This window comes from Coregonus lavaretus (genome assembly GCF_964263955.1).
Source record: "Coregonus lavaretus genome assembly, chromosome: 25".
Classification (NCBI taxonomy): Eukaryota; Metazoa; Chordata; class Actinopteri; order Salmoniformes; family Salmonidae; genus Coregonus; species Coregonus lavaretus.
The window spans coordinates 43383679-43398972 of NC_140012.1; the positions used below are offsets into that span (position 1 = coordinate 43383679).

Genomic DNA, 15294 nt, shown 5'->3' on the forward strand with positions numbered 1-15294 from the left:
CTCTCTTCTGTTCCTTATGAGATCGTGGTTACTTTCTGTATATTACTGCTTACTTTCTAGTGTTCTTATTTATTTTCTCGTGTGTTTTTGTTCTACCATGTTAAAATTAGTTTTACAGGGACAGTGTACATAAAAAAATCGGCAATACTGTAAATATGCTAGTTTTAGCAGGCTGGCAAATGTTCAACTACAGTCCCTGATTGGCACTGACGGGCCCTGGTGACGGACCTGTGAGAACTGGAACCGTTGAGCTGTCTGAGGGACTGATTTGTCACTGAGCCTCGCTGAGAGGGAAGTCCTTGGAGCCCTGAGGAGGACCGTGTCTGGGGGCTCGATGGAAACGCAGTCCTTGAATGTGAACAGGGAAAAGACAGCGAGTCACAGTCAATGGGAAATTTTAACTTTGGTCAACAGTTATGTATCCAATGCTCTTGTTACCTGAAGTGTGTGCATGGTGGTGAGGTAATGGGTATCTAAACGCTTCTTGTGAAAAACTGGATTTCAAGCCAGAGCCGTGTGTCGAGTTAAAATACCTGTGATTCGCCATTTTCACTCTCAGCTGATGTGAATGGTCGAATGCGGAGGTACACCTGCAAGTGCTCACTCTCTTCTACGTATGACTCCTGTGAGTGAAACTCCGAGGAAAGGTCTTTCCTCAGGTCGTCGACGTTCATTTCCCTCTCCACGCTTTCCAATTTGTTGTGAAAACATGATTCCATCATCCTGTGTCAAATAATGTGGTGGGAGAAAGATACAAGTGTTCAGCAAGGCACTGGCTACAGTTAGCTAGCAACGCACCTTCCACATTCGCAACTAGCTAACAAACAAAGCACCTTCGACATTCAACGTAAGCAGATCACAGCACTAAGCAAGCGGAGTAGAATATGTTGTTGGCTTTTCTAACGAAACAAACACATTGGTAACTGCACTTACAGTTAGCTAAACCAATATTCCGACGACGGCAACACAGCTAACTTAACTAGGTAACGTTCGTCTTTTCGTAACATAATGAAGAGACATGCATACCACTAACTTACCCTATCGAATCATTGAAAAATAGCTTTTTTTAAATTAATGAGGTTGTTGTTTTTTCTACTTACCTGACAGAAATGATTCCCCCAAAATGTATCGCAACGAAATTCCTTCTTCAGTTGTCATCCAGAACTGTCGCGGTCTCATTTTTAAATTCGACCAATCGGGAGAGAGTGATTTTTACCGGAAGTGCTCATAGAAGACGCGGTCAGATATTCATTCTGTTTCAAACAAACCTTTACAACTACTGTTTGTGTGATGATAACTATGTATTTGTGATTATTATATTATCCATACGCCCACATTCCTATGATTGACTTTAATCTCTGCCTCAACACGATCTTTATTTGTATATATATTTTTTAAAGCCAATCTTGAATTGAGATCTTGGCAAGGGAAGGAGAAGAGAAAAGATAGCAAGTGAAGAAGGAAAGGAAACTAGGATAGGAGGAAAGGAAAGGGTGTTAAGAATAGATAGAAGGAAAGAGAGCTAGGAGCAAAGGAGGGGGGGGGGGGGGGAGGAAAGGGATCAAGGAAAGATAGGAAAGGAAGCTAGCATAGGAGGAAAGGAAAATGAGTTAGGAAAGGATATGAGGGAGGAAAGGAGGTAAAGGGATAAAAGAAAGGAAGCTAAAAATGATGACAGGAAAAGGAGCTAGGAAAGCTAGGGAGGGGAGGAAATTAAGGAAAGGGAGCTAGGAGCTAGGAAAGGATAGTAGGAAGGCAAAGGAAAGAAGCTAGGATTATGCAAAGAGAGAGATGACATGTATGTGGTAGTGATTCACCAAAGTTATTGCTATCTGGGATCCTTGGGACGTCCCTAACCTAAACCCTAACTAACCCCTAAACCAGCGTTCTCCAACCCTGGTCTTAGAAACCTTAGATGCCGGTCTTTAGATGTTGTACACACAATTGTCTCATTCAAAACTTTATTCGCAACGTTACATTCGCTTTTGCGCGACTCGAGCTGTTTCCCCTATACAGCTGTTCCATTCTCCGTGTAGCCTGCTGCTACAGGTAACTGGCAAAATAAAGGAAACGCCAACATAGTGTCTTAATTGGGCGTTGGGCCACCACGTGCTGCCAGAAAAGCTTAAATGCGCCTTGGCATAGATTCTACAAGCGTCTGCAACTTCCTGTGTAGAAGCACACTATGCTTTCAATATTGTATCCCTCATCATTTACTCAAGTGGCAGTTACCTGCGTGCTCGTCGTCCTCACCAGGGTCATGATCTGACTGCAGTTCGGCATCGTAACCAACTTCAGTGGGCAAAACGCTCACCTTCGATGGCCACTGGCACGCTGGAGAAGTGTGCTCTTCACGGATGAATCCCGGTTTCAACTGTACCGGGAAGATTGCAGACCTGTGTATATGGCGTCGTGTGGGGTAGCGGTTTGCTGATGTCAACGTTGTGAACAGAGTGCCCCATGGTGGCGGTGGGGTTAGGGTATGGGCAGGCATAAGCTACGAACAACAAACACAATTGCATTTTATCGTTGGAAATTTGAAAACACAGAGATACCGTGACGAGATCCTGAGGTCTATTGTGGTGCCATTCATCCGCCACAATCACCTCATGTTTCAGAATGATAATGCATGGCCCCCTGTCACAAGGATCTGTACACAATTCCTGGAAGCTGAAAATGTCCCAGTTCTTCCATGGCCTGCATACTCACCAGACATGTCACCCATTGAGCATGTTTGGAATGCTCTGGATCGACGTATACGACAGCATGTTCCAGTTCCCGCCAATATCCAGCAACTTGGCACAGCCATTGAAGAGGAGTGGGACAACATTCCACAGGCCACAGTCAACAGCCTGATCAACTCTATGTGAAGGAGATATGTAGCGCTGCATGATGGTGGTCGCACCAGATACTGACTGGTGTTCTGATCCATCGGCCCTTCTTTTAGTTTGTTATCTCAATCAAATCAAACCGTGGACAGATGGCAGCATTAGAGCAAAACTGAAAGCACGAACCACCGCATTTAACCATGGCAAGGTGACTGGGAATATGGTCGAATATTTTAAGGCAATCGCAGGCAAAACGTCAGTACAGCGACAAAAGTGGAGTCACAATTCAATGGCTCAGACACGCGACGTATGTGGCAGGGTCTACAGACAATCACGGATTACAAAGGGAAAACCAGCCACGTCGCGGACACCGACGTCTTGCTCCCAGACAAGCTAAAACACCTTCGCCCGCTTTGAGGATAACACCGTGCCATCGACGCGGCCCGCTCCCAAGGACTGTGGACTCTCGCTCTCCGTGGCCGACGTGAGGAATACGTTTAAGCGTGTTAACCCACGCAAGGATGCCGGCCCAGCCGACATCCCTAGCCGCGTCCTCAGAGCATGTGCAGACCAGCTGACTGGAGTGTTTACGGACATATTCAATCTCTCCCTTTCCCAGTCTGTTGTTCCCACATGCTTCAAGATGTCCACCATTGTTCCTGTACCCAAGAAAGCAAAGGTAACTGAACTAAATGACTATCGCCCCGTAGCACTCACCTCTGTCATCATGAAGTGCTTTGAGAGGCTAATTAAGGATCATATACCCTCTACCTTCCCTGACACCCTAGACCATTTCAATTTGCTTACCGCCCCAATAGATCCACAGACGATGCAATAGCCATTGCACTGCACACTGCCCTATCCCATCTAGACAAGAGGAATACCTACGTCAGAATGCTGTTCATTGACTATATCTCAGCCTTCAACACCATAGTACCCTCCAAGCTCATCATTAAGCTCGGGGCCCTGGGTCTGAACCCTTCCCTGTGCAACTGTGTCCTAGACTTCCTGACGGACCGCCCCCAGGTGGTGAAGGTAGGAAACAACACCTCCACTTCGCTGATCCTCAACACAGGGGCCCCACAAGGGTGCATGCTCAGCCCCCTGCTGTACGCCCTGTTCACCCACGACTGCGTGGCCAGGAGGCTGAAGAAATCCGGCTTGGCACCTAAAACCCTCACAAACTTTTACAGATGCACCATTGAGAGCATCCTGTCGGGCTGTATCAGTGCCTGGTACGGCAATTGCACCGCCCGCAACCGCAGGGCTCTCCAGAGGGTGGTGCGGTCTGCCCAACGCATCACCGGGGGCACACTATCTGCCCTCCAGGACACCTACAGCACCTGATGTCACAGGAAGGCCAAAAACATCATCAAGGACATCAACCACCTGAGCCACGGGCCTGTTCACCCCGCTGTCATCTAGAAGGCGAGGTCAGTACAGGTGCATCAAAGCTGGGACAGAGAGACTGGAAAAACAGCTTCTATCTCAAGGCCATCAGACTGTTAAATAGCCATCACTAGCCGGCTACCACCCGGTTACTCAACCCTGCACCTTAGAGGCTGCTGCCCTATGTACATAGACATGGAATCACTGGCCACTTTAATAATGGAACACTAGTCACTTTTAATAATGTTTACATACTGCTTTACTCATCTCATATGTATATACTGTATTCTATTCTACTGTATTTTAGTCTATGCCACTCCGACATTGTTCCTCCTAATATTTATATATTTCTTAATTCCATTCGTTTACTTTTGGATTTGTGTGCATTGTTGTGAATTGTTAGATACTACTGCACTGTTGGAGCTAGGAACACAAGCATTTCGCTACACCCGCAATAACATCTGCTAAATATGTCTGTGACCAATAAAATTTGATTTGATTTCAACGTGCTTATACAGAAACCCAGCCTAAAAACCCCAAACAGCAAGCAATGCAGATGTAGAAGCACAGTGGCTAGGAAAAACTCCCTATAAAGGAAGGAACTTAGGAAGAAACCTAGAGAGGAACCAGGCTCTGAGGTGTGGCCAGTTTTTCTGGCTGTGCTGGATGGAGATCATAAAAGTACATGGCCATTAAGGCCAGATCGTTCTTCAAGATGTTCAAACGTTCATAGATGACAAGCAGGGTCAAATAATAATCAGTGGTTGTGGAGGGTGCAACAGGTCAGAACCTCAGGAGTAAATGTCAGTTGGCTTTCCATAGCCGAGCATTGAGGTCGGGAGAGAGGTCGGAAGAGAGGTCGGGAGAGAGGTCGGAAGAGCGAGCTCGAGAGAGACGAAAACAGAAGGTCCGGGACAAGGTAGCACAGTTGAAACTGGAGCAGCAAGTTTGTGACCAATAGATGCATATCTGTATTCCCAGTAATGTGAAATCCATAGATTAGGGCCTAATTAATTTATTTTAAGTGACTGACTTCCTTGAAATGAACTAACTCAGTAAAATCTTTGAAAATTGTTGCATGGTGTGTTTTTTATATATATTTTTTGTTCAGTCTATATCACATTGCACATGGTGTCCCCTACATACTGCTGTTTAGGAGTTTGACTGACGGGGATGAAGGAGCGCGTGTATCAGGAACCCTGTTGCATCTGCCTGACGGGGGAAGCTGAAACTCTGGGTGGAGTCTGACACTATTTTCTTGGCCTCTCAAAAAAAAACAAATTCAAAGATAGTCTGCAGTGACGGGTGCTACTTCAATAGTAGTGAGGCTTTAATGGGTGCAGGTTAAGTCGGTAGTGACATTTTTTCACGAAGCGTAAATATACAGTGGGGAGAACAAGTATTTGATACACTGCCGATTTTGCAGGTTTTCCTACTTACAAAGCATGTAGAGGTCTGTAATTTTTTATCATAGGTACACTTCAACTGTGAGAGACGGAATCTAAAACAAAAATCCAGAAAATCACATTGTATGGTTTTTAAGTAATTAATTTGCATTTTATTGCATGACATAAGTATTTGATCACCTACCAACCAGTAAGAATTCCAGCTCTCACAGACCTGTTAGTTTTTCTTTAAGAAGCCCTCCTGTTCTCCACTCATTACCTGTATTAACTGCACCTGTTTGAACTCGTTACCTGTATAAAAGACAACTGTCCACACACTCAATCAAACAGACTCCAACCTCTTCACAATGGCCAAGACCAGAGAGCTGTGTAAGGACATCAGGGATAAAATTGCAGACCTGCACAAGGCTGGGATGGGCTACAGGACAATAGGCAAGCAGCTTGGTGAGAAGGCAACAACTGTGGGCGCAATTATTAGAAAATGGAAGAAGTTCAAGATGACGGTCAATCACCCTCGGTCTGGGGCTCCATGCAAGATCTCACCTCGTGGGGCATCAATGATTATGAGGAAGGTGAGGGAGCAGCCCAGAACTACACGGCAGGACCTGGTCAATGACCTGAAGAGAGCTGGGACCACAGTCTCAAAGAAAACCATTAGTAACACACTACGCCGTCATGGATTAAAATCCTGCAGCGCACGCAAGGTCCCCCTGCTCAAGCCAGCGCATGTCCAGGCCCGTCTGAAGTTTGCCAATGACCATCTGGATGATCCAGAGGAGGAATGGGAGAAGGTCATGTGGTCTGATGAGACAAAAATATAGCTTTTTGGTCTAAACTCCACTCGCCGTGTTTGGAGGAAGAAGAAGGATGAGTACAACCCCAAGAACACCATCCCAACCGTGAAGCATGGAGGTGGAAACATCATTCTTTGGGGATGCTTTTCTGCAAAGGGGACAGGACGACTGCACCATATTGAGGAGAGGATGGATGGGGCCATGTATCGCGAGATCTTGGCCAACAACCTCCTTCCCTCAGTAAGAGCATTGAAGATGGGTCGTGGCTGGGTCTTCCAGCATGACAACGACCCGAAACACACAGCCAGGGCAACTAAGGAGTGGCTCCGTAAGAGCATCTCAAGGTCCTGGAGTGGCCTAGCCAGTCTCCAGACCTGAACCCAATAGAAAATGTATATTGAACATTTTAATTTACTGTTTCATATTATATAATTTGTCTTATTTATGCATTTGGTCTTGTCTTGTACAGAATGCTAGTAGCAGTCATATTTATGTGCCATGAACACTAGGCTAGTTTTTTTGCAAAGAAGCTATAAAGGTACCTAGATATTAGCAACATACACTTATTTTACCAGACGCTTTTCTCCTTCAGCTGGTAGAGGTCTTTCTTTAATCCCTAATCATTTCTGCCAACTATATGAACAATGTGAAATCTATTCAGGGGTGAAAGTAGATGTAACGTCTTTCCGGTACTGGACCTGCTGTGTGTGCACGAAAACAATGTACAGTCGTGGTCCAAACGTTTAGAGAATGACACAAGTATTGGTCTTCACAAAGTTCGCTGCTTCAGTGTTATGAGATATTTTTGTCAGATGTTACTATGGTATACTGAAGTATAATTACAAGAATTCCATAAGTGTCAAAGGCTTTTATTGACAATTACATTAAGTTTATGCAAAGAGTCAATATTTGCAGTGTTGACCCTTCTTTTTCAAGACCTCTGCAATCCGCCCTGGCATGCTGTCAATTAACTTCTGGGCCACATCCTGACTGATGGCAGCCCATTCTTGCACAATCAATGCTTGGAGTTTGTCAGAATTTGTGGGTTTTTGTTTGTCCACCCGCCTCTTGAGGATCGACCACAAGTTCTCAATGGGATTAAGGTCTGGGGAGTTTCCTGGCCATGGACCCAAAATGTTGATGTTTTGTTCCCCGAGCCACTTAGTTATCACTTTTGCCTTATGGCAAGGTGCTCCATCATGCTGGAAAAGGCATTGGTTGTCACCAAACAGTTTTTGGATGGTTGGAAGAAGTTGCTCTCGGAGGATGTGTTGGTACCATTCTTTATTCATGGCTGTGTTCTTAGGCAAAATTGTGAGTGAGCCCACTCCCTTGGCTGAGAAGCAGCCCCACACATGAATGGTCTCAGGATGCTTTACTGTTGGCATGACACAGGACTGATGGTAGCGCTCACCTTGTCTTCTCCGGACAAGGTGTTTTCCGGATGCCCCAAACAATCGGAAAGGGGATTCACAGAGAAAATGGCTTTACCCCAGTCCTCAGCAGTCCAATCCCTGTACCTTTTGCAGAATATCAGTCTATCCCTGATGTTTTTCCTGGAGAGAAGTGGCTTCTTTGCTGCCCTTCTTGACACCAGGCCATCCTCCAAAAGTCTTCGCCTCACTGTGCGTGCAGATGCACTCACACCTGCCTGCTGCCATTCCTGAGCAAGCTCTGCACTGGTGGTGCCCCGATCCTGCAGCTGAATCAACTTTAGGAGACGTCCTGGCGCTTGCTGGACTTTCTTGGGCACCCTGACGCCTTCTTCACAACAATTGAACCTCTCTCCTTGAAGTTCTTGATGATCCGATAAATGGTTGATTTAGGTGCAATCTTACTAGCAGCAATATCCTTGCCTGTGAACCCTTTTTGTGCAAAGCAATGATGACGGCACGTGTTTCCTTGCAGGTAACCATGGTTAACAGAGGAAGAAAAATGATTTCAAGCACCACCCTCCTTTTAAAGCTTCCAGTCTGTTAGTCTAACTCAATCAGCATGACAGAGTGATCTCCAGCCTTGTCCTCGTCAACACTCTCACCTGTGTTAACGAGAGAATCACTGACATGATGGCAGCTGGTCCTTTTGTGGCAGGGCTGAAATGCAGTGGAAATGTTTTTTTTGGGGGGGTTAAGTTCATTTTCATGGCAAAGAGGGACTTTGCAATGAATTGAAATTCATCTGATCACTCCTCATGACATTCTGGAGTATATGCAAATTGCCATCATCAAAACTGAGGCAGCAGACTTTGTGAAAAATTTGTATTTGTGTCATTCTCAAAACTTTTGACCACGACTGTATCTGCCTAACAGGCCTGGCTCTGGATGTTCTGCCAGCCCTCTCCTATCCCCACTAAACTAGAATAGTAGACTGAACATAATAGCAGCCCAATTCATAGCCCTATGCTACAAATTAAACACCATTTTAACAGCTCTGGTTAGTAGACTATATAATCAGTTCAATGTGATTACAATGATAAAATCACCAATGTCTCTTTTTTAAATTAGTTTTTTTTTATATTTCTTTGTGTGTTGCAATGAAGAGAAAATATTGTTCTGAATAAGTCTCAAAAGGAAGGCGGATCCTGAAAATATAAGTTTCAGGGAAGAATGGATAGAGACAGAGGCTTGACCGAAACAGAAAGAGTTAAGCTTCAACTGCTTAACACAACAACAGAAGTGCTTCCCTAAAATCTGCCTGTCTTTTAAACATCTCTCTTTTCAGAAAGTGAAAAGCTAAATGAACAGGGACAGAATAGCAAAGTCAATAATTTTTTTTTTTGTTTCCTCGAATATTGAAGGCTCAGCTTCAGAATGTCATAGAGACAAATCAACATATCACCATATGCATCAGTCACGTCTTTTGTTTTAGAGAATGTGAAAATGAAAAAAAAATGAAATAATGTTTTTAGCATTAAGCATTGTTATATTACGCTTTAAATTATCTGGATTTTATTTATTATTATTTATACTGGACTTTTTATTTATTTCAAAATATAAAGCTAACAATTGGTAGGCCTATCCTTTTTGCCATTAAAAAAATTCTGTCACCTCTTTAGGCCATATCAATATGTACTGTCAAAGCATTGATATCACTCGTAGATACAGTATGTGTAGAATGGTGCAATGCCATTATCTGTTATGATTAATAATATATTATTATTATTATTATTAACGAACATCATGTGTTTCCAGCGCAGGTTTAGAGATAGACCTCTCTCTCATATTTGACAGTCACTTTCTCCAGATCTATAGTGTTTTTCTTGTGTTGATTTATATCTAAGGGAAGGTCATCCAATTCTGGTGGTGTAGCTTGTAAACTGCGCAGTGTTCATCCTTCTTTTTACAGAACAGGAGGACGTGTTGCACTTTAGGTTGATAGTATAGGGAACGGAGCACAGCAGGTCAAACATTTCAGAAATGTGGGTTTAATGACTTCATGCTGCTCGATATGGATTACAGGGTTTCCCAAACTCTGTCCTGGGGACCCCAAGGGGTGCACGTTTTGTTTTTTGCCCTAACACTAAACAGCTGATTCATTATAAAAGCTTGATGATTAGTGCTAGGGCAAAAACCAAAACGTGCACCCCTTGGGGTCCCCAGGACAGAGTTTGGGAAACCCTGGATTATAGGCACATTTTGTGTGAATTCAAGGCCTTTGGATCTCAAGCCTAAACCTCCTGCACCTACTCATTGGGCTGCTCAGTTTATTGAAGGTGAATTACTGCCATCTGCTGGATCATAAAAATACTGCTGCTGTATTTTCATTTCATGACCACTCTTACATTCCTACTGTTGATCACAACCATCAAAGCAACATTCACAATGCAAATTAAGGGCATTTCATTTATATTGACATTTTGCGCAGTACTTGAAGGGCTTCATTTCCAATGCTATTGAGTTGCCAACACCGATAGGCTGGTGAGTGTTGAGCCAATATCTTCTCTGTATCTATCTGCAGATCCAGAGGCATCGTGGCGGTAGGTCTCCTGAGTGGCGCAGTGGTCTAAGGCACTGCATCGCAGTGCTAACTGTGCCACTAGAGATCCTGGTTCGAATCCAGGCTCTGTCGCAGCCGGCCGCGACCGGGAGACTCATGGGTGGCGCACAATTGGCCCAGCGTCGTCCAGGGTAGGGGAGGGAATGGCCGGCAGGGATGTAGCTCAGTTGATAGAGCATGGCGTTTGCAACGCCAGGGTTGTGGGTTCGTTTCCCACGGGGGGCCAGTATAAAAAAAAATATATGTATTCACTAACTGTAAATTGCTCTGGATAAGAGCGTCTGCTAAAATGACGTAAATGTCCTCAGTTATCCTGGTGAAATTAATTGTGGTAGAAAATTCCCATGACATTCTAATTCATAATTTACATTTACGTCATTTAGCAGACGCTCTTATCCAGAGCGACTTACAAACTTACACCCTATAGCCAGTGGGATAACCACTTTACAATAAATTTTTTTATTTTTTTTATTTTTTTTTAGGGGGGGGGGGGGGGGTAGAAGGATTACTTTATCCTATCCCAGGTATTCCTTAAAGAAGTGGGGTTTCAAATGTCTCCGGAAGGTGGTGAGTGACTCCGCTGTCCTGGCGTCGTGAGGGAGCTTGTTCCACCATTGGGGTGCCAGAGCAGCGAACAGTTTTGACTGGGCTGAGCGGGAACTATGCTTCCGCAGAGGAAGGGGAGCCAGCAGGCCAGAGGTGGATGAACGCAATGCCCTCGTTTGGATGTAGGGACTGATCAGAGCCTGAAGGTACAGAGGTGCCGATCCCCTCACAGCTCCATAGGCAAGCACCATGGTCTTGTAACGGATGCGAGCTGAGATGGGGTTTAATGGCACAGGCAGGGAGCCCAGCCAACAGCGAGTTGCAGTAATCCAGACGGGAGATGACAAGTGCCTGGATTAGGACCTGTGCCGCTTCCTGTGTAAGGCAGGGTCGTACTCTCCGAATGTTGTAGAGCATGAACCTGCAGGATCGGGTCACCGCCTTGATGTTAGCGGAGAACGACAGGGTGTTGTCCAGGGTCACGCCAAGGCTCTTCGCACTCTGGGAGGAGGACACAATGGAGTTGTCAACCGTGATGGCGAGATCATGGAACGGGCAGTCCTTCCCCGGGAGGAAGAGCAGCTCCGTCTTGCCAAGGTTCAGCTTGAGGTGGTGATCCGTCATCCATACTGATATGTCTGCCAGACATGCAGAGATGCGATTCGCCACCTGGTTATCAGAAGGGGGAAAGGAGAAGATTAGTTGTGTATCGTCAGCGTAGCAATGATAGGAGAGGCCATGTGAGGATATGACAGAGCCAATAATGTAGCTTTATTGTGGCCATGGAACCTTTGGGCCACCATAGTGCTCACCAACATTCTAATGACAAACACCATACGAGAGATATTATACCTAACTTTCAGCTTTGTTCATTTTTGTAATTACTATAGAAGTTGAAAATAGCTCTAAAAATATGACAGAGTTTCCAGACCAGGGTCACAAATGAGTGAGATTTACTACAACAAAATACCAGACATACCCTCATTGGTACCCATTGTTGAAATTAGGACAGGGATTGGTGTGTTTCACTGAACCAAACCCAACTGGAAAATGGGCTTTATGCTTCAAGTTACCCTTTTTGAAATGTGGAACTCAATACAAAGCACACTTGAAGCAAATGTAAACATTTAATTAAACCAATTTAATCAAACCGATTTAATCAGAGAGCAGTTGAACAAGAGTTAGCAAAGTTTAGGATGAGGGGGATGGATAGTCGTTGATGTTTTCTGGCACCGTGGGATTGGTGCCAACAGCAAAGCAACTTCCCCTAATATAAGAGAGAGAGAGAGAGTCCATAATCAAGTAATATCAGACTTTCTCTGTATCATTGTTCTTCAGCCCCCCCCCCCCCCCCCCTGAAAGGTGGTAGGTATACATTCAAAAAAGTAGGCCAATTGTCATAGCAATTAATGTAGTATCCTCACCATTAGGCCTTTTCTACATCTGCCTTTCAGTCAGCAGGAAACGAGGTTTGTCAATTATACCCACACCGATAAAAAGGCTGATTTGAACTTACTGTAACTGGATGAAGTTCATGATCTGCTCAGATGACATACTGTATAAGAAATAGCTATGCAAAGGGACAGATATGTAACCATTTACAGTAACTGCAGTTCATTATTAGCCTACTCAGTCAATAGGCACCAGCCAGACAGAAGATCTAGCTAAGTTAACTACAGAAAGTAATGTAGAAATCGCACCTTATCTGCAGCAGGTACCTGTGGCCGGGCTGCTTCATCTCGTAGCAGGTTGAGGGGCTAACGTTATCTTACTTCCACTAGCTAGCTACTACAACTACTAGCTAGCATGAGGTACTAATTTACTACTACTAGCTGGCACGACTATAGCCTGGTAGGTCTAGCTTGTCAGCAGGAACGTTAGCCGGCTACTGTAATGCTAGCTAGCTAGCTAGCCAGGTAGTGCAAGCCAACTTTGTTCAGTTTTTGAGTTCGGCATGCTAACGTCTTGATATATGTTAAACATCTTAGCTAACATGACTTTGTTTTATCTTCCTGTCACATACATGTCTAATGCTTTCTCTGTGCTGCCAACACTGCAGCTCAACACAGACTGTAAAAACACCTGCTATGCGCCATGGCAGGTAGGATTTAGTTTCTCCCTGTCGCTGGCCCACACTCCAGTACCGTAGGTGGCGGTAATGCACCATAACGTTGGATGCCAACCGCTGATAAACCCCACTGAAGAAGAAGAAGAAGAAGAAGGGACTGCTTTGCTGGATGCTCTTGTCGCGCTGCCTGTCAGGTGTAGCCATACGTAGTAGAGCATAGACACGCCCAACCGGGAAGTCCTAGGAAGTTAGTTAGCTAGACAATCTAGTTTCGCATTTTAGTTTAGCTGTCTGGCTAGCTCATTTAGCTCCAAACAAATAATCCACGTATACATATTTATTGTCAACGATGGACAAGCTTCGTAGTATGATAGGGGGGCGAGAAGACAACGAAGAAGCAGGCCTCACGGCGCAGGTAACACATTATGTTGTCGTACTTTATCTGGGTTTGCGTTAGCTTTGCTAGCTAGCCAACTTGCTAAATGCCAAACCTTGGCATTGACACATGACGAGTCGAGTGGTGCATTTCCGTGGACGACATCAAATGCATCATTTTGCTTGTTCTTTGTCACGAGTATTTCAGCTAACGCTATACCTTGTGTTATAATTGATACTCTCAACATATGTGTATGTCGACTGCGCTGAAATAGTTAGCTAACTAACTAGGTAGTAGGAGTAATGCCGCGCATGCGCCGATGCTGCTCAGGTGAAAACTAGCGAGCTTTGACCATAGAGATCCTAATTTATTATATGTAATTGTATGGCTGTGACAACTAACAATCTCTTATCGTTAATCCTCTGTATTTGTATGCATCACTGCTCTTTACATGCTTTCATAAGGAGATGATGGATCCGATGAGGTAAGGTTTGTGTTGAACACCGGTTTTCTTCCACAAGAAGACAGGCTTTTATCTAATTCATTCACTTAGTGATACACTTAGTTGAAGACATGCGGACATTGTGTTCATTTCCTTTACTAGTAATGCACACTTCAAAACAGTGCATTTGTTCAAAAAACAATGCTACTCAGCTGATTTACATTACAACCATAGCTTTTCCTTTTCGTGTCTTGTGTTATCAGATGTCTTGGAACAAAGATTGATTAGTGCTGGTGTCATAGAAATTGACCTACGTCCCTTGTTTTGTTTTTGTGTAATTGTCTGTTTTTTATGTGTGCAGATAGGCCTAACTTAACTTCTGCTCTCTTATTTGCCCCCTTGTCAGCATGGTAGAACCATCAGTAGGAAGAGAGACCTTGGGTCTCTTGGGTCTGTGTGTTGGGTCGTTGCCCGTCTTGTCTTGTGACATCCTACCATTGTTCTCTCCTCAGGTCCTGGATGCCTCAACCCTCAGCTACAGCACCCGGGTGAAGTGGTTCGTCATATGCTTCGCCTCAGGCATCCTGTGCTCCATACTGGTGAGAATCTGCCCTATTTCTGTATATGTTTTTTTTGGGGGGGGAGGGGTGGGGTAGATCAGTTGTAATATTGCAGATAGATTGTAGCTTCCATCAATGTAATTGTCTGCATTTCCAGTATTATTGTGAGTCCCTTTTCCCTGATATAGTGCACTACTTTTGACTTGGGCTGTAGATGGGTTGGTTGTTTAGCAACAAAACGGATGCATGCGCAACTATGTGGGCAAATCCGACGGGGTAGATTGTTGATGGCATGTAAACTGTATTTCGATGTTTATTAAAAACAGATGAAGTTAGACAATGAGCTCTTGTCTTTCAAATACGTCGTTACAGTTGTTGGCTAGCTAGCTAGCACATTTTAGCCATGTTAGCATAGACGTGACATTAGTCAAAACAAGACATGATAATCGAGCTGAAAGGAGTCACTTACGATTCCCCACAGGACAGTTTCTTGTCATTGTTTCTAGTGGTCTGGCCATCCAGAACCATAACAACACAAGGCCCTTTGCCCCTTTTTGAAGCGCCCGCGTTAGTTCTCGAGACGTTGTCAGCTACCCCGTCTATATGAATCAGGTCCCCCTGTCCACATAGTCTTATAAATTCTAATCTAAAAGGCCAAACTGATCAGAGATCAATACTACTCTGAGACAGTTTACGGGCACTGGCCTATTTTCCGCCTGTCTGTCTGGATCATGCCGGTAGTTTCATGAGTTTGTGGTGTTTGACCTTTTCAGTAAAGCAACTCTTCCTGTTCTAGGGAATACTTATTGTCTCACTATCTGTTGGAATGTTTGTTTGCACTTTCCGCCTTCCCTTCCAATGCCCACAACTGTTTCCATCCACAAAGCAC

General features: G+C 44.5%; 2 protein-coding genes across 2 annotated transcripts in view; one reads left to right on the top strand and one right to left on the bottom strand.

The window, feature by feature from the left end:
- LOC311100931 (kinesin-like protein KIF20B) overlaps positions 1–1179 on the bottom strand; it is a gene marked incomplete at its 5' end in the record, with an annotated part of 31319 nt that extends 30140 nt beyond the window's left edge. The window contains 3 exons of the mRNA XM_084141909.1: positions 229–348; positions 534–723; positions 1106–1179. Coding sequence (XP_083998035.1) covers positions 229–348; positions 534–723; positions 1106–1179 — 384 coding nt within the window. The remainder of the gene's footprint in view (positions 1–228; positions 349–533; positions 724–1105) is intronic.
- Positions 1180–13156: 11977 nt separating this feature from the next.
- LOC311100446 (vesicle transport protein SFT2A-like) overlaps positions 13157–15294 on the top strand; it is a 44994-nt gene continuing 42856 nt past the window's right edge. The window contains exons 1-2 of the mRNA XM_084141368.1: positions 13157–13442; positions 14358–14444. Of these exons, the coding sequence (XP_083997494.1) occupies positions 13377–13442; positions 14358–14444 (153 nt within the window). The 5' untranslated portion in view covers positions 13157–13376. The remainder of the gene's footprint in view (positions 13443–14357; positions 14445–15294) is intronic.